We start from the raw sequence: 22,944 nt of genomic DNA, 5'->3' as shown, positions 1-22,944 counted from the left end.
TTAGATTTCAGCTGGCACTGCAATGGCTTGAGAGATTTGGGAATGGACTGCAAACATTTTTGTGGTGAATATATAATTCTGTTAGAAAAAAAAACCCCACACAAATAGTCAGATCTTTGGGGCTGGAGAAATAGTACAGTGGATAAGATGATTGCTTTGTCTGTGGTAGGTCCGGGTTGAATCCCTGGCATCCCATATGGTATCCCAAGCACCACCAAGAATCCAGGAGTAACCCCTGAGCACCACTGTGTGGGCTCAAAAACTAAAAAAAAAATCCTTAAAAGAAATAATCAAATAGATCCTAATTCCTAGAATCTATGAACAGTAATCACCTTACAACAACAACTTTGTGGATATGATTAAAGAAAAAAAAACTTTAAAAAAATTTAAGTGGGCCGGAGTGATAGTACAGCAGGTAGGGTGTTTGCCTTGTAAGCGGTGGACCCAGGTTCGATCCTTGGCATCCTATGTGGTTCCCCAAGCACCTCCAGGAGTAATTCCTGAGTGCAGAGCCAGGAGTAACTCCTGTGCATCTCTGGGTGTGACCCAAAAAGCGAAAAAAAAAATTAAGTTACTAGGGAAATGCTAGAAAGCTTCAAAAAAAAGTTTGCAGGAGGTTTACAGGAAGGATTTGCACTGTCAGTACTATCAGTTAAAATGAAACTAAAGCACAGCCCAATGGCAAGAGAACATGTGAGCATGCGTACTTATGGACCTATGGAACATGGACGGTCAGTTCTGTTTGCTGACATCTAGTAACAGTCTCGTTTCCAGCCAGCAAATCAGTCTCCGCCCACTTTGCAAAAGCTCTTACAGTCCCTGCAACCCAGACTCGTAGACCCTATATCTACCTCACGTGTACTTCCCATACCCTGATCTCTGATTTCCGGATCAAGTTCGCTAACTGCTCTTATTGGTCAACTGCCATGGATCGCTGAATTGTGGGATTTTTTCCCCTCTACCCAGAGTTCCTTGTCGAGGCCGGTAGGTTTTCTGCGAATTTCCCTGGACAGATTAATGGGGGGAGTTAGGAAAGCTGGGAGCCTCTATCTCAAGAGGTTGGGTTTTTGCCCTGTCTCGCAGTGTTCTCAAGATCTTTCTTAGGAATGAGAGATACCAATTAAAGCCTTGCGGGAGCGCCTGGGTCAGAAACGAGCAGTATGGAGTATGGGAGGCGGAAACATTCTCACCAGGCTGTGGTGAAAAGAGTCTTCAATCTGTGAAATTCCCTAATTGTTCTTTCTAAAACAGCCAAATCTCAAGTGCGCAAATGAGTCAGCTGCCCCTAAACTTTCACCACTGTAGATCATCGTCTCTACCTAAAACATGCTTCTATGATCTCCCCTGAGAGAAAACAACAGTCTTGACCTCAAAAATTCTGAAACTTACTCTCCCTAATAACCTTATTTTGGGGAGGGTCGGGGGGTGGAGGGTGGCTTTTGGGTCACACCTGGCGATGCTCAGGGGTTACTCCTGGCTCTGCACTCAGGAATTACTCCTGGTAGTACTCAGGAGACCATCTGGGATGCCGGAGATCGAACACAGGGGGCCGTGTGGGAGGCAAACATCTTTGCAGCTGTGCTACCGCTTCTGCCCGGCCCCAATAACCTTTAACATGAGTTCCGAGAGTGCCAGATTGCATTACTAAATCTAACAAGGTCTCTCCTTGAGAATGGCTAGTCCTGCAGTTACAGAGATGCCAACACTCTTCACTAACTTCCTATTTGAAAATAGTAAATAGTCTCAGAACCACTCAGTTTAGTCATCTTCATTTCTCCAGCAGAACAAAGACTCTCCTTCCCACAAACTTAAGCTCATAAACACCACAAAATCTCTGAGACTTACCTCCCCCACCACTTAAGTTCAGAACACATGCCCTCAATAAAACTACACTCAAGTAGAGAAGGGGCCAGAGCAGTAGTACAGGGATTAAGGTGGTTGCCTTGCATGTGTTAAACCAAGATTCAATCCCAGATTCAATCCCAGCACCCCATATGGTCCCCTGAGCACTTTCAGGAATGATCCCTGGGCTCAGAGCCAGGAATAAAACCTGAGCACCACCATGGTATGTGGTTCAACATACCAAAGGAAAGAAAAGAAAATAGAACCTTTATTCCATCAAATGACATGGCTTTCCCTCTGTGATTCTCTGTCTCTACAGGAACTTCGTACCTATGACTGGAGAAATTCAGACCTGGTCCCTTTGACATCAGTGCATTTCCAGCACCATGAGCAAAAACAGCCTCTTAGAAAAAGTTGGCCAGCAGGATCACAAGCACAGACGACAGGAAAAGAAATCCAAGGTGAGTGATCTAGAAGGGGTAGAGGAGAGGCCCAGGGGATTGTGCTGGGTTGATAAGATTTCTGAGAAGGTGAAGTTGGAGGCACTCGAGGAGATAAGAATCAGGATATCACCATGAAAGCCAGAGACTCCAAAACTTTCCACTTCCAGTATTTTTCAAACAGGTCTCTCACCTTGACCTGCATTTGATGACTCTCAGTGCATTCTGAAGAGTGCTGCCAGCTTTAAGCACCTACTGAATGCCAGGAGGGGGAGAGACTAGAGAATGCTACTCATGTCCCCTTGTTGGCAATGATTAACTTGGAGGGATTTTTTTTATTAACTTGGATGGATTTTTTTGTTTGTTTGTTTGGTACCACAGCCAGCGATGCTCAGGAGTTACCCCTGGTTCCGCACTCAGGAATTACTCTTGTCAGTACTCAGGGAACATATGAAATGCTGGGGATCAAACCCAGGTTAACTGCATGTAAGGCAAGCAACCTTCCCACTATACTTTCTCTCCAGCCCCAACTGGGAAGGATTCATATCTCCAAATTATAGACCCAGTATAGAGATCTTATGGAAGAGGAAGCAATCCCACTTGAATAACCACATATTTGATTGAGTTGCAACTGGAATTTATATATTTTTCCAGGCCTTCGAGGATATTTCTAAATATTTCTCTGAGAAACAATGGAAAAATATGCTGTACTCCGAGAAAACCACCTGTGTATACCTGAAGAGAAACTATGAGATCATGTCGGGGCTTGGTAACAAACTTTCTTGGTCCAGTGAAGTCTCGGGAAAACACAATCGTCCTTTAGCTCCTTTACACACCGCACTTGATGCTTCGACAGCAGCAAGTGCACCAGTTTTTCCTTTTCTTCAGGGAAGCTTTGGGGCACTGTGTCCTCTCAGCCTTTGTAGGACTCGGGCGGGAGTGGGGGATGAGGAGTTGCCCCAGAGATGCTCATATCTAGATCCCACACATTTCTACTGGTCCTTGTAGAATTCCTGTACCAACACAGTCTGTCACAGTGGTAAGCTTTGTTGTTCATGCTGCCTCCCAGCATCTCACACTGCATTCTTCAGTCTCTTTTTTTACTTGCTTGGTTTTGTGCCACGCACCTCCTATGTGCTCAGGATCATTCCTGGGAATGCTCAGGGGACCAGGTGTAACTGCAATCAAACCCAGGCGTTCTGTATGCAAAACATATGCTCCAGATCTTTGATCAATCTCCCTGCCCTCTCAAACTGTCTCTAAAGAACCAAACTTCTGCTTCTTTCCAGGTTTCAAGGTCTCCCTTCCAGCTTTCATGAATCATAATAATTCAGCTATAAATTTCTGTGGACATACTTCTAAACATGTGAATCAGAGTGAGTTACAGGAGAGACCTCAAAAGGGTTCCCTTAATTTCTTCTGCGTTGGGATGCAGCTGCTTGGGACAGAGTCTTAGGAAGTTGCTTCCTTAAAAAGTACCATGGCTGAGTGAAAAACATAGATGCAGAAATTAGGTAGAGTCAGAGGTCATTCATATAAAACCCTGAAACCTAAAACTGTGAACATAGGTTTTCATAATCTATGGTCCTGAGTTACTAATATTACCAAGTAAGGGGGACGGAGGGAAGAATGAAGAGGTGAACTAGAATTAACATAAGGATATTGGTGGAGAGCCCTGGGCCCTTTGTTGGTATCGAGGTAACTATGGTAAGTATGTATAAAAACCATAAGTGTTAATCACTGTTGTAAATCTGTTACCTTAACTATAACAAAAATATTTTAATCTTACACAAAAATAACCATGGGAAACAGAATATATAGCTATGCGTTGCTTAATGATGTTCTGAGAAATGTGTCAAATGCATTAAATGCATCATTTTGCACATGTCATAGAGTTTAATCATCTGAACCTAGATTCTATAGCCTACTGCACACCTAGTCCACACATGGTATACTGTTTCGACCACTGTCACATATGATACATACACACACACACATATTCCACACCTGACAGTGCTCAGAACTTCTTCCTGGGGACAGTGCTCAAGGGACCATATGCAGTTCTGGCCATGAAACTAGAGTAAACCACATGCAAGGCAAGTGCCTTAACCCCTGTACTCTGGCCCTCGTGACTATATATTTTTATAGATAATGAATAAATAAAAAGTAAAGGCCCTCCCGTTGATCATCGATTTGCTCGAGCGGGCCCAGTAACGTCTCCATTGGAGACTTTGTTGTTACTGTGTCTGGCATGTCGAATACTCTCGGTAGCTTGCCAGGCTCTCCGAGAGGGGCGGAGGAATCGAACTCGGGTCGGCCATGTTGGCTGCGTGCAAGGCAGACGCCCTACCCGCTGTGCTATCGCTCCAGCCCATAATGGAAAATGTATAAAAACCTGAATTAGGGACCAGAGCGATAGTACAGAAGGGAGGGAATTTGCCTTGCATTCGATAACCTGGGATCAATCCCCAGCATCCCATATGGTACCCCAAGCCCACCAGGTGTGATCCCTCAGTGCAGTGCCAGGGATAAGTCCTGAGCACAATCAGGTAAACCCTGAGCACAACTGAATGTGCCCACCCCCCACCCACCAAAAATATGTGAAAACCTGATTGAGACTAAATCACATCAAATTCAGGAATGGATTTGTGAATGAGGAAGCCAGGAATCTCGAGGTCTGCACAGGTGATCTCAGCTATGGCTGGCTTATAACATTTGTTTCTCTTTCGAATAAAGATCTCAAAACAATCTCAAGTAGTGGGCCAATGTTGAGATCTGGCTAGACTCACCCAAGTCTCCAGTATCATTCTCTGTGAATTTCTGTATGCTTGCAACATTAATTTTTGTAAAGTTCTTTTTCTTGATAAACACTTTTAATGAACCAAAATATTTATGAAAAAGTTAAATAAAAAGATCTTTCAGGGTCACACATTAGGTAATGACCCGAAGCTTTACCTGATTGTCTGTGTTAGGCTTGGAAGGAGGTTTGATAGAGTGATCACACACACCCAACCTTACTACTTGTCACTGAGCAACATAGGGTCAAAAAATGATACTAGGACTCTGTATGTTTGAGATAGGGGATGGTCACTTGCTCTTCTACTCAAATAGCACAGTTAGAACACAGGGTCAAAATGATCAAACTCTCTAAAATAGACTTATGATTCCCCTTAGCTAAACAGGCCACATTCCACAAAGTTTACAATTACTGTGAAAAGGCTGAAAAATGTGCTCAGGGTTTACTCCTGGCTCTGAACTTGGGGTTCACTCCTGGAAGGACTTGGGGGACAATATTAGGTGCCAGAGATTGAAGCAGGGTCAGCTGTGTGCAAGGCAAACACCCTACCTGATCTACTGGCTCTCCAGCATCCCCCCCAAAAACCCTTTTAACTTATTTATATATATACCCCCTTTTAATTAAGGAACCATAATTTACAAAGTTATTAATTTACAAAGTTTTAGTTTCATTTTTGGTATACAATATTACAGCACCAGTCCCACCACCATTGTCAAGTGTACATTAGACTTTAGTTGTCACACCTCTTTTAAGTGGATGCAGTTCAACTCCCCAGCCAATCAATGTATTTCTTTGGGAAAGAAAAGTAAAAATATTTAAAGGAATATAATGAGGATATGATGGGGTTTAGTTGACAATCACAATCACAATCACATATCATCCTGTTAATCGTCGATTGCCTCGAGCAGGCCCCAGTAACGTCTCCTTCATCCTAGCCCTGAGATTATATTCAAGGCTCTTTAGGAGAATGAGACCCATCATTGTTACTGGTATTTGGCATATTGGGTACGCCACGGGGAGTTTGCCAGACTCTGCCGTGTGGGCAGGCTACATTCGGTAGCCTGCCAGTTTGTCCAAAGTAGGAATGAGATAATAAGATGTCATAATAAGATGTCGCGCGGGGTTTAGTTGACACTTTATAAAATTAAGGCATTGTGATTCACAAATTTGTTTACAATAGAGGTTTAAGTATACACTATTCCAACATCAGTTCCTCCACCACTGTCCCCAAGTTCCCTCCCACCACTCAGCCCAGCTCTAAGCAATTTTTTTTCTTTTTTCTTTCCTTTTTATTTTTGATTTTTGGGTCACCCAGCAGTGCTCAGGACTTATTCCTGGCTCTGTGATCAGGGATCACTCCTGGTGATGCACAGAGGACCATATGTGGTACTGGGGATTGAACTCTGGTCAGCCCCATGCAAGGCAAGTGCCTTACCTGTTGTACTATTTCTCCAGCCCTAGCAATCACATTAAGTTTAATTACTGTATTTTGGGTCTCATGCTTACAGTATTGTTGGCTCTGTGATTTACACATGCCTCAACCCAACACCACTGATGTAGTTCACATTTTATAAACCATCAGTAGGAAAATTATGAATTGTTGCTCCTAATATTGCATGTCATTACTCAAGATAATTTACAAATGAGTCTCAAACTAGCTCCTTGACTATGAGTGGATTCATAATTCTCTGCTGGATAATTCCCCAGATACTACAGAAATCTCTGTGGATTGAGGGGTTATTTGCCAACAAATGAAAATTCTTATTTATTTTCTAGAGAATCAATCTAAGGCAGTTTCCAAAGGGAAACAGAAGAAAACTGTAAGGGTGAGTATCTCCCAAGTCTATAAGACCTTTAATATCTCTCTGGATGTATATACTGGTAAGTGACAGAATCAAAAATGGCCTGGCACTTGCCTTGTATGAAGCTGACCCAGGTTCAATCTTGGCAACGTATATGATATCCCAAGCCTGCCAGAAGTCATCCCTGAGTGCAGAGCCAGGAGTAAGCTCTGAGCATTGCTGAGTGTATCCCCCCACAAAAAAAGTGTCCTGGCTGTCACTACCTCCCTCTCTTTAGCATAATATCTGATGTAGTATCAGTAGCTTAGTAAAAATTAACAGCAATTTTGAGAGCTGATACTTCTTTTGTTACCATCATGATGCAAGATATTATCTTAAATTCACATGGATTAAGAGCGATAGCACAGCAGTAGGGCGTTTGCCTTGCACGCAGTCAACATGGCCAACCCGAGTTCGATTCCTCTGCCCCTCTCGGAGAGCCCGGCAAGCTACCGAGAGTATCTCGCCCGCAGATATGCCAAACACAGTAACAACAAAGTCTCCAATGGAGACGTTACTGGGCCCGCTCAAGCAAATCGATGATCAACGGGAGGGCCTTTACCTTTACCTTTACCTAAATAAAACTTTCATGACTTTGTTACTGTTATTATTCCCAAGTAATGAGGATGTTGTTATTATTATTACATATAGTTCAGAAGTGTTAACTAATTTGCCTGAGACCAAGTGACAGTGGAAGTAGTCTAATGCAGTATTTCTCAACCTCTTTCTGACTGTGGATCCCTTATCCTACCTCTTGGCCCCTAGTCTTGTGCCATAGGCATCCATATGCACGGTTTTCACCCGTGGCTCCCTTGGTGATACTCCTGGGAATATGACCCCTTGTTGCAAAATAGCTGAAAAACAATGACCTAATCCAAAGCTCTAAAACATTTCCAAATTCAGTCATTTTTTCTTATGTTTATGAAGTTCAGAGATAGCTCAAGGGCTTGATCCCCTCAGATACTGCTGATATTTCCCTTTAATCATCCACTCTCACTCCAGGAAGCGCTAGCTCGTGTTTGTCTGTATGTCTCTGTTTCTCTCTCTGTCTCTTTGTCTTTCTGTCTCTCTGTCTCTGCCTCTGTCTCTGTCTCTGGCTATGTCTCTGGCTATGTCTCTGTCTCTCTGTCTCTCTTCCCTCATCTTCATGGACCCTCTAGTCTGGTTTGGGGGTCTTTCGGACTGTGGACTTACCCTGCTGTGTCTCAGAACCTCAACTGTGCCCCAAGCATCACTGAAATTTTAGGGACACCCCTAGAAATTTCTGGATATTAGTTGAATAAGTGATTGCACAATTGCAGATTGTCTCTAGAAGAGTAAATGAATATGCAGGTTGCATGGCCCATGTCTCTATAAGACACTAGAGAATTCAAAAGATCATAAGCTAAAACATCCAGTACTCCTACATTAAAAAAATAATAAGCTAAAACATTAATTTTTATTATTACCACTTTGGGAGGCTTTTTGAGGCGGGTATTGGGGCCAAACCCAGCACAGGATGCTCAAGGCTTACTCCTGTCTCTGCATTCAGCAATCACTTACGGAGGGCTCTGGCGACTGTATGTGGAATTTGAAGTGATGTCAGACACATGCAAGACAAGCTCCATACCCATTGTGCTCTCTCCAGCCCAATAGTTCAGTTTTATTTTTTAAATGTGTTTCTTTTTGGGCCTCCCAAGCAGTATCCAGGGGCCCCAGGGTTACCCCCAACCATACTCAGCCAACCTAGACAGATGGTTCAATGCTCAGGCTAGTGATGCTCTGCTGCTTAAGCCTGGGGTGATTGGGCTACACCTTGTAGTGCTGGGGGCACATACAGTGCCATATTATAGCAAGCACAAGTGAAGCATGTACCACTGTCCCTTGTCTGTAATTCTCAGGTTCTTTTTGTTTTTGACAGTGTCGGGAATCAGAACCAGGGCCTCACACGTGTATGGTATTACTCTACCAGAAAGCCACATTCTGGTCCCAATGTTTATTTTAGATACCTCATGTAAGATTGTACAGTATTTATTGTTTAATGTCCTACTTATTTTACTTTTTATAATTCAGTTTGGGTTCATCAATGGATTTTCCCCCTTTTTAAAAATTATTATTAGAGTACTGGAGCACAGCAGGTAGGGCGTTTGCCTTGCACGTGACGGACCTGGATTTGATTCCTCCGCAGTATCCCGCCCACACGGCAGAACCTGGCAAGTTCCCCGTGGTGTATTCGATATGCCAAAAATAGTAACAACAAGTCTCACAATGGAGACGTTACTGGTGCCCACTCGAACAAATTGATGAACAACGGGAGGACAGTGCTACAGTGCTATTATTAGAGGGTTTGGAGGCCACACCTGACTACGTTTAGAGCTTACTACTGGCTCTGTACTCAGAGGGTGGGGGAGGGAGAGGGAGATAAGAAAAGTCCCTGCCATAGAGGCGGTGTGGAGGGGGAGGCAAAGACTGGGGACATTGGTGGTAAGGAATATACATTGGTGAAGGTATGGGTGTTTGAACATGATATGACTGAAATCCAATCATGAACAACTTTGTAACTGTGCATCTCACTGTAATTCAATTTAAAAAAATGGATCACTCCTGACAGTGCTAGGGAATCATTCAGTGCTGGGGCTCGAATCTGGGTCAGCTACATGCAAGTCCAGTTCCTTAATCTCAATACTATATCTGCAACCCCCAAATTTTATATTTTTGAAGAGTCATATTGACAGGTGTGAGGTAATTTCCCTGTAACTTTCACTTTTGTTTCCCTGATGATTGGTGATATTGAATATCTTTTCATATACATTTTGGCCATCTTTTTTTAAAAATTGTCTATTATGAGCTTCTTCCCATTTTGTTGGGTTTTTTTTGGGGGGGGAGAGGAGCATACCCAGTTTTTGCTCAGGGCTTACTCCTGGCTCTGTGTCCAGGGATCTCTCCTGGCTGGGTTCAGAGAACCATATAGGGTACCATGTATTACCCACATGCAAGGCAAGCTCCTTACCCTCTGTACTATTTCTCTGGCACCTCTTCTGCCCAATTCTTTTAAAACTAAGATTGCTGTTTTGCTTTTGAGTCGTGTGACTGCTTTTGGTTATATTTTGGATATTAACCCCTTATGAATTATATGATTTTCAATTATTTTCTTCCTTTCTGTTGGTTGACTTTTTATTTTATTGATGGTTTCCTTTGTTGTACAGAAGCGTTTTACTTTGGTGTTGTTTTACTTGGGGTTTATTTTTCAAATTTTATTTTATTAAGGCACCATGAGACACAAAGTTATTCATAGTTGATTATTTATTTATTTATTTATGGATAAACTGGTCATTTTATCTTTTTTAATTTTTTAAAAATTTTTTGAACTCTTTTTAAATTTAATTTTTATTAGTGAAACACCATGGGGTACGTTTGTAGACTTACAAACTTTCATGCTTGGGTTTCAGTTATACAATGATCGAGTACCCATCATTCCACCAGTGCCCATTCTCCACCACCAATGATCCCAGTTACCCTTTCACCCCCACCTCCACCCCATGCCCCTGCCCCGCCTCTGTAGCAGGGCATTCCCTTTTGCTCTCTCTTCCCTTTAGTGTGTTGTGGTTTGCAATAGAGGTATTGAGTGGCCATCGTGTTTGGTCTATAGTCTACTTTCAGCACGCATCTCCCATCCCGAGCGTACTGTTCCCTTTACTTGGAGTTCCCTTCTCTAAGCTGCCTTTTCCCCCAGCATGTGCTGCCGGCTTCCAAGCCATGGAGCAAACCTCCTGGTACTTATCTCAACTATTCTTGGGCATTAGCCTCCCGGTCTGTTACTTTATATTTCACAGATGAGTGCAATCTTTCTATGTCTGTCCCTCTCTTTCTGACTCATTTCACTTAGCATGATACTTTCCATGTAGAATCACTTGTATGCAAATTTCATGACTTCATCTTTTCTAACAGCTGCATAGTATTCCATTGTGTAGATCTACCAAAGTTTCTTTAACCAGTCATCTGTTCTAGGGCACTAGGATTTTTTCCAGATTTTGGCTGTTGTGAACAGTGCAGCAATAAACATACAAGTACAGATGTCATTTCGACTGTACTTTTTTGCCTCTCCAGGATATATTCCCAGGAGTGGTATTACTAGGTCAAATGGGAGCTCAATTTCTTATTTTTTTTAGGATCGTCCATAATGTTTTCCAAAAGGGCTGAACCAGTCGGCATTCACACCAGCAGTGAAGGAAGAAGAGTCCCTTTCTTCCCATATTCATGCCAACACCGATTTCTTTTGTTCTTTTGGTTGTGGGCCAGTCCCTGTGGTGTGAGATGATATCTCATTGTTGTTTTGATTTGCATCTCCCTGATGATTAGTGATGTATAGCATTTTCTCATGTGCCTTTTAGCCATTCGGATTTCTTCTTTGGGAAAGTTTCTGTTCATTTCGTCACCCCATTTTTTGATGGGGTTGGATGTTTTCTTCTTGTGGACTTTTTTACACTTACTCTCCCAGCAGCTATCTAGGAACTTCATTTTGCTATCTGCAATTATTTATATTTTTTCAAAGTTACTTTTTCTTTCACAGATATTCTATAATCTTCTATCGCTATTTCCCCCTAAATTTTATACAGGCCACATTATCACTTACATGTGAGAAAGTCAGTCTGGGAAGAGAATGTGAAAGACCAAAATTCTAGTGCTGGAACTACCCTTTCCATTTTAGGAAATGGTTCCAGCCATTTTTTTCCTATTAAACTCTCAGGTTCCTCATTATCTAAGTAAGGATAAGGTTATGATCTTTCAGAGATGTTGATTATTGTAAGGTACTGTTTATTATGGGACTGGAGCGATAGCACAGTGGGTAGAGTGTTTGCCTTGCACATGGCCGACCCGGGTTCGATTCCTCCATCCCACTCGGAGAGCCTGTCAAGCTACCAAGAGTATCCCAGCCGCACTGCAGAGCCTGGCAAGCTCCCCTTGGCGTATTCGATATGCCAAAAACAGTAACAATAAATCTCACAATGGAGATGTTACTGGTGCCTGCTTGAGCAAATCGATGAACAATGGGTGGACAGTGCTACAATTCTACTGTTTATAATGAGACTTTATAAATCTAAACCACTAGAGAAAGGTCATTGAGACATTTATATGTAGCTTCAGATTGAAGAGATGATACCCAGGAAGTCAAAAAAAGAAGTAAATGATCAGAAGCCAGCTTACTCAAAGAAGAATGGCCCTCCTGGAAAAGATTGTGACTCTGATCAAAAGGGTAAGACCTTAAGTGAGAGAAAATGATTTGGGAACAACTCCTCTGGCTTCCTGGTATATGTTCAAGTGTGACTTAGGCACGGGGGATGGATGCTGGGCATTGATTAAAGCATTGATTAAAGCACTGATTTAAATCTTGAAAATATGGCAACCTGAATGGTATTCAAATACAACTAGATTAATCTAGGAACATGTCATGCTCACAACTGAAACCCCAGTTCTGAGCTTCATGCCTGACATACAATACATACAATAGAATAACATACTATGGCAGAGATGTTATGAGAACAGATCCTCTTTCACTATTAGTGGGGATTTTGTCTTGTTCAGCCTTTACGGAAAGCAATATGCACATTTCTCAAAAAAATAAGAATTGAGCTTCGATGGGGCTGGAGCAATAGCACAGCTTGTAGGGCGTTTGCCTTGCACATGGACAACCCGGGTTCGATTCCCAGCATCCCATATGGTCCCCCAAGCACCCCCAAGAGTAATTCCTGAGTGCAGAGCCAGGGCTTAACCCCTGATCATCGCCTGGTGTGGCCCAAAGAGCAAAAAACAAAAAAAGGAAAGAAAAGATTAAACCTTGCAGTTTACTGCAACATAGATGGAAATCGAGGGTGCCATGTTAAATGAAGTATGTATGTCAAATGGGAAAAGACAAGTACCAGATAATCTCATTCATCTGTGGTATAGAAAAACAAAACAAGGGAATAGAAGGCATCATATGTAACAAATTCTTCACCCTGGATAAACTGAGATTACCAAATTGGGGCTGAGGTGGAGTTAAAAAGCAGACCAGAAGTAACATGAGGACTTTGTGAGGGCGGAGCCATAGCACAGCATATATGGCATTTGCATTGCATGTGGTTGACCCAGGCACCCTATCTGGTCTCCTGAGCCTATCAGGAGTGATCCCTGAGCACAGAGTCAGGTAAGACCTGAGCACCTCTGGGTATGACCCCAAAACAAACAAACAAAAAAACACAACATGAGGACTTCTCTAGGAGAGTACTGGGTATTTTAGTGGTGGTGAGATGTGGTAACCATACATCAAGACCAAAATCATTAACACTATTGTAAACTTGTTATCTAAACTACAATAATAGCAATAATGCACACTGAATGAAAGAAGGTATGAATGAATGCTCTGTAAATTAAAAAATTTGTATTCTGAGCCTGTCCATGAGAGGATCCTGAGACTTGAACTGGCATTTGGCATATAGTGACTATATTGATACAAGTATAACAGATCAACATCTCTGAAATGGAAAATTTGGAAAATAGTATATTCTAAAAGACCTATAGTTTCTTGGGAAGGAGGAGTCTTCATTTTTTGTGTGTGGGGGGAATACCCAGAGAGGTGCTCAGGGCTTACTCTTTGCTCTGTGCTCAGGAGTGACTCCTGGCATTGCTCAGGAGACCAAATGGGGTGTTGGGGATCAAACCCAGTTCGACTGCATGGGCAGGATAAGCACCCTACACACTGTACCATAGCTCCAACCCAGGGCTCACAAAAACTCCCCAAACCTACCCTACCCAAATTTACCAACTCTTCTCTACCTTAGGGCACAGAAGAGGGAGAAATACTTCCTGTGCCTATTCATTGCGGGAAAGAAAGTATGTAGTTGCATATGAAGAGATCAGTGATCCTGAGGAGGAGGAGGAGGAGGAGGAGGAGGAGGAAGAGGAGGAGATGGAGAAGAAGAAAGAGGAGGAGGAAAACAAGGACTAACTGTGTAAGTGACCTTTCAACGCATCCCCAAACTCCTGGAAAAAATAAAAATGGGACTGGAGAGATAGTACAACAGGTAAGGTGCTTGCCTTGCATACAGCCGACCCAGGCTCAATCCCTAGCACCCCATATAGTCTACAAGCCCACCAGGACTAATCTTTGAGTACAGAGTCAGGAGTAATCCCTGAGCACTGCCTGGTGTGGCCCTAAAACAAAATAACCTATAAAACTAAAATAGAGGAGTGGAGAGAGAAGAGAGTACAGTGGATCTGGCACTTACCTTGCACACACCCAACCTGGGTTCTATCCCTGGTGCTAATATGGTCCCCGAGCCCCACTAGGAGTAATTCCTGAACACAGATCCAGGAGTAAACCCTGAATATCTCCAGATGTGACCCACAAAGCAAAACCAAATAAAAAGGGGATGGAGAGATAATACAGAAGGCAAGGCGCTGGTGTTGCATGTGGCCAACCCCAATAAGATTCCTGGCTCGAATATGCTCCCCTGAGCACATCGAGAGGTCACTCCTCAGCACAGAGCCAGGAATAGCTCCTGAGAATCACCTAGTATATGGTCCAAACACCAAAAGAGAGAGAAAGAAAGGGGATATCTGTGGCATGAGCAGTAAGGGAGGATGCAGTCAGAGTACAGAGTCTTTAAGGTCAGTATGCAGATGTGGGTACTAACTGAACAGGTGATTAGAGCTCACAGCCACTTATGTTTCTTCTCTCTCCTCTTAGCCCTCGAAAAGAATGCCTTTCATATATGCATGCAAAACTGTGAATTTCTGAACTTCAGAACAATAACAAGTGAAAGAAAGAATTTACAACACTAAGCACTATTTTCCTTTGTACAAAATGTTTTATTAATTAGTTGTTAGTTTTGATGATGAAGAATTTTATCTAACTCATGTTTCTTTATGTAACTAAGCACTTAATAGATATTCTCTGCCTAGAACAGCACTCCTTCCTCTATGTGATTATAGGCAGGGGGCAGTATTTGGTATTTAGTTTCAGGTGTTTTTCTTTGCATTTTCACACATGGGATATAGTTATGAGTATTTTCCACTTGCTTTTCCTTACCACTAGCATGTTATGGACAATTCTATCTCATTCTCTTTCAAACAGTGCTCCATGCTACAAGTGTCTGTTACTAATTGACCTGTACTTGTCACTGAAAATCAATAAACATTTACAAGTTTTTAAAATGTAGTTTTCTCCTCTCTTTCTTGGGCATAGACCTTACAGGTGTGATACTTCTTTAGCGTACATTCCTACAAATAGAAAAACTGCATCAGAAAGTTAATTCAGGAGGCTAGAGCCATAGCACAATGGGTAGGGTGTTTGCCTTGCACGCAGCCAACCCGGGTCCAATTCCCAGCTTCCCATATGGTCCCCCGAGTACCGCCAGGAGTAACCCCTGTGCATCGCTGGGTGCGACCCAAAAAGCAAAAAAAAAAAAAAGGTTAATTCATTCATTCAACAAACACCTAGTGACCACAGTTTACTTGGTGCTGTTCTAGGTGCTGAAGTAAGGGATAGTAGGGGGAGAATGAGAAGAGACAGAAAAATGTCCACAACCAGGAGTGGAACAGGAATTCTAATGGGGGAATTTTTCAGTTTTTATTTTGTATTTTTGTTGTTTTATTCAGGGGTCACATCAGGCTATGCTCAGGGATTACTCCTAGCTCTACACTCAGGGATAACTACTGGCAGGCTTCTGGGGACCATATGTGATACAAGGAATCAAACCCAGGTCAGTTGTATGCAAGGCAAGTATCTTAGCACTATGCTATCTGTCCAGCCCTTCAGTTTTTATTTCAAGAAATACTTAACAACTCAGCCCCAAAGCAGGATTCTGCAGTAAGTAGTTCACCTTTTGTCTAAGAATCAGGCCAAGGGGAATAGTACAAGGACTTAAAACATAAGTCTTGCAAGCATTTGGTATGAGTTTAAATCTCTGGTGTCCCACATGTGCCAGCTGTGATCCTGGAAACTTTGCTATTTGAGTCTAGCAACTCAACTATCCTTCACCAACCAGAGTTTCAGGCACTTTCCAACCACATTATAACCAGGTGTGTGTGAACACCACAGAAGGGGTGTGATTCCAGAAGAACATCACAACTAAAAAAGTGTGTGAAATGGCCAAGGAGATGGCTCAAAGCACTGCATGCAGATTTTCATGCATGAACCCAGGGTTCAATCCCCAGCACTGCAAGTTCCCCCAAGAACCAATTAGTGCGACCCCGAAAAACATTTTCAAAAAGTGCAAGAAGGTTGGGGGTATGGTGCCGCCAGCAGGTCAATCTATACCTGTGAGGCAAGTGCATCAGCAGCCTGATGGCGCCTTCAGACTTTCAGATACCCCAAAATTGCTGCTGGCCAGACCCCAAACACTTGGGGCAAAGTTTACCAAGAAAGTAAATGGCCAAAAGTTAGGTATGTGGGAGACACACTCACAAACCACCTTCGGCTCAGCTATATAATTGGAGGCATGGCCTCTCTGGTTCCTAATCAAACTGCTAAACAACCATGATCCCAGAGACTCAGAAAAAAATTGCAAAACCCAACAGCTTTTGGCAGAAATGCATCCAGTCCCTACAGTAGGTTACAGACGCTGGGCCACCCCAGGTGGCAATAGGTTTCGCGCCTTAGCCTGTTCCCCCTGGCGGCCCGGTGGCCGCCATCCTCCAGATGCCACTGGACAGTCAGGTTTGGGCCCACAATGACGAGACACGTGGGGCTTCACGGTGGTGCGGAGCCAGCCCTTTCCCCACACCCCAGTGAGACCTCGAGTCGCTGCCAACGAACGTCCTCTCTGGCTCCTGAACAAGCCGTTTAATGGCCATGATCCCAGAGACTCAGAAACAAATCGCAGAACCCAGTGGCTTTTGCCAGAAATGCGTCCAGTCCCTGCAGTAGGTTACTGGCGTTGGGTCACCCAGGTGGGAATAGGTTTCGTGCCTTGGCCTGTTCCTCCTGGCGGCCTGGTGGCCTGGTGGCCTGGTGGCCGCCATCCTCCAGAGGCCACTGGACAGTCAGGTTTGGGCCAACAGTGACGAGACATGCAGGGCCTCACAGGATGGGGACAGAGCCGGCCCTTTCCTCCCCATCCCAACAAGACCCTGAGTCGTTGCCCATGAGCGGCCTCTCTGTCTCCTTATCAAGTTGCTTAATGGCCATGATCCCAGAGACTCAGAAACAAATCTTGAAACCCAGCGGCTTTTGGCAGAAATGCATCCAGACACCGCAGTAGGTTACTGTCCCCGGGCCACCCCAGGAGGGAAAGGGTGCTATCCCTCCACCTGCTCCCTCTTGGCCGCCATCTGTCAGAGGCCATTGGAGAGTCAGGTTTGGGCCCTCAGTGATGAGACACGCGGGGCCTCACGGGATGTGGGTGGAGCTGGCCCTTTCTTCTCCATCCCAAGTCGCCACCCACAAACGGCCTTTCTGGCTCCTGATCAAGCTGCTTAATGTCCATGATCCAAGAGACTCAGTAACAAATCTCGGAACCCAGCAGGTTTTGGCAGAAATCCCTCCAGATTTAATTGTTAAAATTTTGGAATTTCAAAATTGTGCAGCCACTGCTACAGCCACGCGACATCATATGTTATTCATAACCAGCAATAGAAAACAAATTGTCTACTGTTGCCTTTTCAGCAGATCTGAATATTGGGGTAAAATCCCAAGTAATAATGGTGGGTCTGGTGTCAAAATATTGAATGTAACTCAATTAGAGAAAGAGTAATGTGGAAATTATCTGCCCCATAGGTAGGGGGAGGGTGTGGGTTGGGGGTAGACTTGGGTTTTGGGGGGTGGAGAATGGGCACTGGTGAAGGTACAGGTGTTTCATTGTATGACCGAGACTTAAACCCAAAAGCTTTGTAACTGCGCTCACAGTGATTCTAATAAATAAAATTATAAAAATGAAAAAAAGTAAGGTGAAGTTCATGCCCAATTCAATCAGCTAATCAGTGGCTGAATAAACAGCAGTGTTACTACATAAAAAAAGATTGAGAGTCCTCTCTCAAGTGCACCACTGCAGGCTGCAGAGAAAGTCCTGAGAAGGAACTAAAGAAGGACTTTTTAGTGAACCAAGATAATTTTTTGTAGGAGTACTGCTATTTATTCAGTCACTGATTAGCTGATAGAATTGGGCATTAACTCCACCTTAATTTTTTAATTTTATTTATTTTTTCTTTTTATATTTATTTATTGAATCACTGTGGGAAAAGTTACTAAGCTTTCAGGTTTAAGTCTCAGTCATACAATGATCAAACACCTTTCCCTTCACCAGTACTCATTTTTCACCACCAAGAACCCCAGTATACCCCCCCACCCCTCCAAATGCCTGTGAGGCAGATGATTTCTACTTAACTCTTCTCTACATTAATTACATTCACTATTTCGACAAAAGATGCACCATTATTGTTTATAATTTCCCCCCAAACAATCAGAATTGCTGAAAAGGCATTGTGAAATATTTTGTTTTCTATAGCTGGTTATGAGAATCATATAATGTCATGCAGCCATGATTTTGGATTTTTGCAAAGAGCCAGATAATTACGAGATTGGTTTCTCTGTGTCTTGTGTTATGGCCATGCCGGAGAGCCGCTCGTGGGGGGTAACTTGTGACCTCGGTAAGGCGTGAAGGATATGCCGGTACCACCCCCTTCCCATGAGACTGCAGTTGCCCCGTCACCACCGGCTCATACCTGGCTTTCCTATAAGCTCTGAGGCGGCAGCCACTTTGCTGCCAGGGGGGAAAAAGGCAGAAGGGAGCAACACCCTTTCCCTCCCGGGGAGGCATGGTGCCATAGTTTAACGCATGGTCCATTCACTTTTCTTCTGCAAGCTGCTGGGATCTGAACTAAGTCCTTTTGCCTCTCGAGCCATGGCCATGCCAGAGAGCCGCTTGTGGGGGGCAACTCATGACCTCAGTAGGACGTGAAGGACAAGCCGGTACCCTCCCCTTCCCATGAGACTGCAGTTGTCCCTTCACCGCCAAACCAAGATAATTTTATTGAAAGATATTTATGTAGAAAGCTGTATGATGAGAAGAAAATGAATAAAAATGTGTTCAAAAGAGAACAGGAACTTGAAAGTACAAACAAGCAAGGAAACATAGACAAGCAAGCAAGATATTCAAGAGAGAATACTGGCTTGAAGACAACCTGAGAGGCTTTTTAAAATTTAGTTTGGGAGTTGAGGGGATACCGCTGCAGTTCTCAGGGATCATTCCTGGCAGGCTAGAGGGACTGTATGTGCTGCTGTGGATCCATCCCTGGTTGGCTGCAAGAAAGGCAAGCACCCTACCCGCTGTACCCCCATAGAAGGCTTTAAAATATTAATAAACCATTATGTTTGTTTAGGATATAAAGGCCACCAACAGAGGTCACCAGAGTAACTTGCATGCAACATCAGGCAGCAGCTCCAGAAGGAGGCAGGATTGGCCATGTTGTCGCTATTTACACTCAACTTACCTTCCCGCCTCTCCCCCTCAGCCTTAGATAGTCACTCTCCTGCTGCTGAGTTCCCAGTGTGCACTACCTCCGCCTTTGTCCCATATCAGGATCCATGCCCTCCTTCCTATAGACTTGGACTGAAAGTAGGAAGGGGGGCAGAGAGAGAATACAGTGCTTGCTTGCCTTGCACACTGCTGACCCAGGTTCAGTCCTGGGTCAGAAAACATAAGGTATTCACTAATGGGAATATATCCCAGAGAGGCAAAAAAGTATAGTAGAAGTGACATCTGCACTTGTTTATTCATTTCAGCACTGTTTACAATAGCTAGAATCTGGAAAAAACCTGAGTGCTCAAGAACAGATGACTGGTTAAAGAAACTTTGGTACATCTACACAATGGAGTACTTACTATGTAGCTGTTAGAAAAGATGAAGTCATGAAATTTACATACAAGTGGTACTACATGGAAAATATGGTAAGTGAAATGAGTCAGAAAGAGAGGGACAGACATAGAAAGATTGCATTCATCTGGTGAACATAAAGTAACAAAATAAGAGACTAACACCCAAGAACATCTGTGATAGACACCAGTTTGTTCACTCCATGGCTTTGAGGCCAGCCACACACTCTAGGGGTAAATGCAGCTCAGATAGAGAAGGGAGCACCAAGTAAAGGGCATTGGTAGGATCCTCCCAGGATGGAAGATGCACACTGAAAGTAGACTATAGACTGAACATGATTGCCACTCAATGCCTCTTTTGCAAACCACAGCACCCAAAAGGAGAGAGAGAACAAAAGGGAATGCCCTGCCACAGAGGCAGGGTGGGATGGGTGGGGATGGGGGGTGGGAGGGATACTGGGATCAGTGATGGTGGAGAATGGCCACTGGTGGAGGGATGGGTACTTGATCATTGTATAACTGAAACCCAAGCACAAAAATTTATAAGTCTACAACTGTACCTCATGGTGTTTCACTAATAAATTTTTTTTAAAAATAAATAAAAGAAAACATAAGATACCCTGAGCGCTGGCATGAGTGATCCCTAAACACAGAGCCAGAGGCAAGCCCTGAGCACTGATGTGTATGCCTCCACAAAAAAAGGAAGGAGTGGGTGGGAAATAGCACAGCAGTTAAGTCACATACCTAACATGCACCCACCTAACCTTGATTTCGAACACTTCATGGTACCCTTTGCATCACCAGGTGTAGCTCTGGAGCCCCCAAGTACCAACAGGTTGTCCAGGTGCCCCTGGCATCCCTGAAACCTCTGGCACCACAGGGATTGAGTGTCCTCAGTTTGGCAAGAATTAACAATGGTGCTCCCAGCCCTCTTGAGCATTGCTTGGGAGCCCCCATTCCCACCCCACCAAAAGTAAACCAGAAGATGCTTCACACCTATGAGAATAGCACACATCAGAAAGTCTGGAAAGAGCCTGTGCTGGCTGGGTTGTGGTGAGACGGGAAACCTCACCCACTGTTTGTTTGAATGTTGTTTGTTCAGCTTTTACAGAAATCAATATGGAGAGTTATCCAAAAAATAGGATTAGAACAACAATATGACCCCCAACAATACCACTTTTGGATTCTCTCCCCCAAACACGAAACCATTAAATCAAAAGGACATATGCACACCTATAGTCACTGCCGCACTTAGTATAATAACCACTGTCACTGTCACTGTCCTCCCATTGTTCATCGATTTTCTCGAGCGGGCCCAGTAACGTCTCCATCATGAGACTTTGTTGTTACTGTGTTTGGTATATCGAATATGTCACGGGTAGCTTGCCAGGCTTTGCCATGAGGGCGAGATACTCTCGGTAGCTTGCTGGGCTCTCTGAGAGGGGCAGAGGAATCAAACTCGGGTTAGCCATGTTGGCTGCTTGCAAGGCATACGGCCTACCCACTGTGCTGCACTGGCAAGTATAATAACCAGGATATGGGAACAACCTAAATGCCCAACTATTGATCAAGAAGTTGTGGTACACACTCACATGCACACACACACAGGAATACTATGCAATTCTAAGAAAGAACAAAATCATGCAACAGATGAAATTAGAGGCTGTCATGCTAAGCTAAGACAGACAGAAGCAAGGGGGAGTGTTGGGAGAGATTCTGGGGATATTGGTGGTGGGAAATGTACACTGCTGGAGGGATGGGTATTGGTTGAGACATTGTATGACTGAAACCTGGTCATAAACGCTTGTAGCATAATCTCATGGTTATTCAATTATAAATAAATAAATAAAAGAAGGGAAGGGAGAGATACACAATGATCTCTGTCATATGTGGGACTTAGAGATAAACAGCAAGAACAGCAAAGTAGTGCCAAAGATCCAAAGGCAACACAATGGGAAAACTGATCCACATAATTGAGTTGAGGGCTGGGGGGTCAAAAGGGAGGGGTGTTGGAGATCTTGATGTGGGGTAAGTGGATACACTGTTTATGAGCATGGTTTCAGAATTATGTGCATAAGAAACTATTATTAACTGTACAGTAAACTGGAGGGAGAGTACAGTGGGTAGAGAGTTTGTCTTGCATGAAGCCAGTCAGGGTTTAATCCCAGCATCTTATATGTTCCCCCAATCACTGCCAGAAATAATTTCTGAGTACAGAGCCAGGAATACTCCTGAGAATTGCTGCATGTAACCCCAAAACTTAAAAAAAATGCAACTCAACTAATGGGAAACCACCGAACTGGGCTAGATTTTCCATGCCATTCTTTCATGATGCCTCTGTGTTGATCTTAGCGTTCTCTTATACCCCATAATCAATATGTGAGGAACTCCACAGTATTCCCTATAGTATGACTCGTTTTCAAGAAAGCATGATCTTCCACTTTGTCCTATTTCATAATCTACGTGCCAGGCTCCCTGATTTAGAAAAACTACTAGGAATAGGAAGGTAGTACAGAGGTTGACACTTGCCTTACATATGACCAACCCTGGTTCAATCCTCAATACCACATATGATCCCCTGAGCACTGCCAGGTGTGGCCCAAAACATACCCCAAAAAATATAAAAAGAAAAGATAATTACTGGGATTCTTATTGGAATGTCATTTATTTCCTGACCTATTTCAATTTCAATTGAGTCTTTCATGCAAGAAGCTGGCCTATGTCTCAAGTTCTAAGTTTCTTTTTAATGTCTTCTGTATGTTTTGTAAGTTATTGCAGCCAGTTTGCATATTTTCATTATATTTATTTCTAATTCTATGTAAGAGTCTATTGCATCTATTTTTCACATAGGTGGAGAAAGCCCGAGATTTACAAAGTGCTCAGCCTCTTCACTCCATTCACTTGAGGAGGAACTTGCAAAGAGACAGATCTACTCTTCCACTCAGGACAAATACTGCTGGAAGACACCATTCACACTTAAATCACACAGGAGAAGAAATTATGTAGTTCCAAGATCATCATAACATTTCTACTTTTTGAGGAGGGGGAGGGCATTGGACCACACCTGGTACTCAGGGGTTATTCCTGGCTCTGTTCTCAAGAGTGATACCTGTGGTGTTCAGGTGACCGTGTGTGATCCCAGGATTGAACCAGCATTGCATTCCAAGAGGCCACATGCTACACAAATGTCCTTAA

The 22,944-nt window shown here is 43.5% G+C and overlaps 1 protein-coding gene across 1 annotated transcript; it reads left to right on the top strand.

Moving 5' to 3' along the window:
- Nucleotides 1-2,228: 2,228 nt before the first annotated feature.
- SSX4 (SSX family member 4) lies at nt 2,229-13,821 on the top strand (the record flags this gene model as incomplete). The annotated part of the gene is made up of 4 exons (XM_056128619.1): nt 2,229-2,303; nt 2,937-3,051; nt 3,572-3,658; nt 13,718-13,821. Coding segments are annotated over exons 1-4 (381 nt in total), but the record flags the coding sequence as incomplete, so codon positions are not given.
- Nucleotides 13,822-22,944: the final 9,123 nt, after the last annotated feature.

Source organism: Sorex fumeus, unplaced genomic scaffold (assembly GCF_029834395.1).
Source record: "Sorex fumeus unplaced genomic scaffold, SorFum_2.1 ptg000065l, whole genome shotgun sequence".
NCBI lineage: Eukaryota > Metazoa > Chordata > Mammalia > Eulipotyphla > Soricidae > Sorex > Sorex fumeus.
The sequence above is the reverse complement of the archived record's forward strand: the minus strand, read 5'-3'. Positions and strand labels throughout refer to the sequence as shown.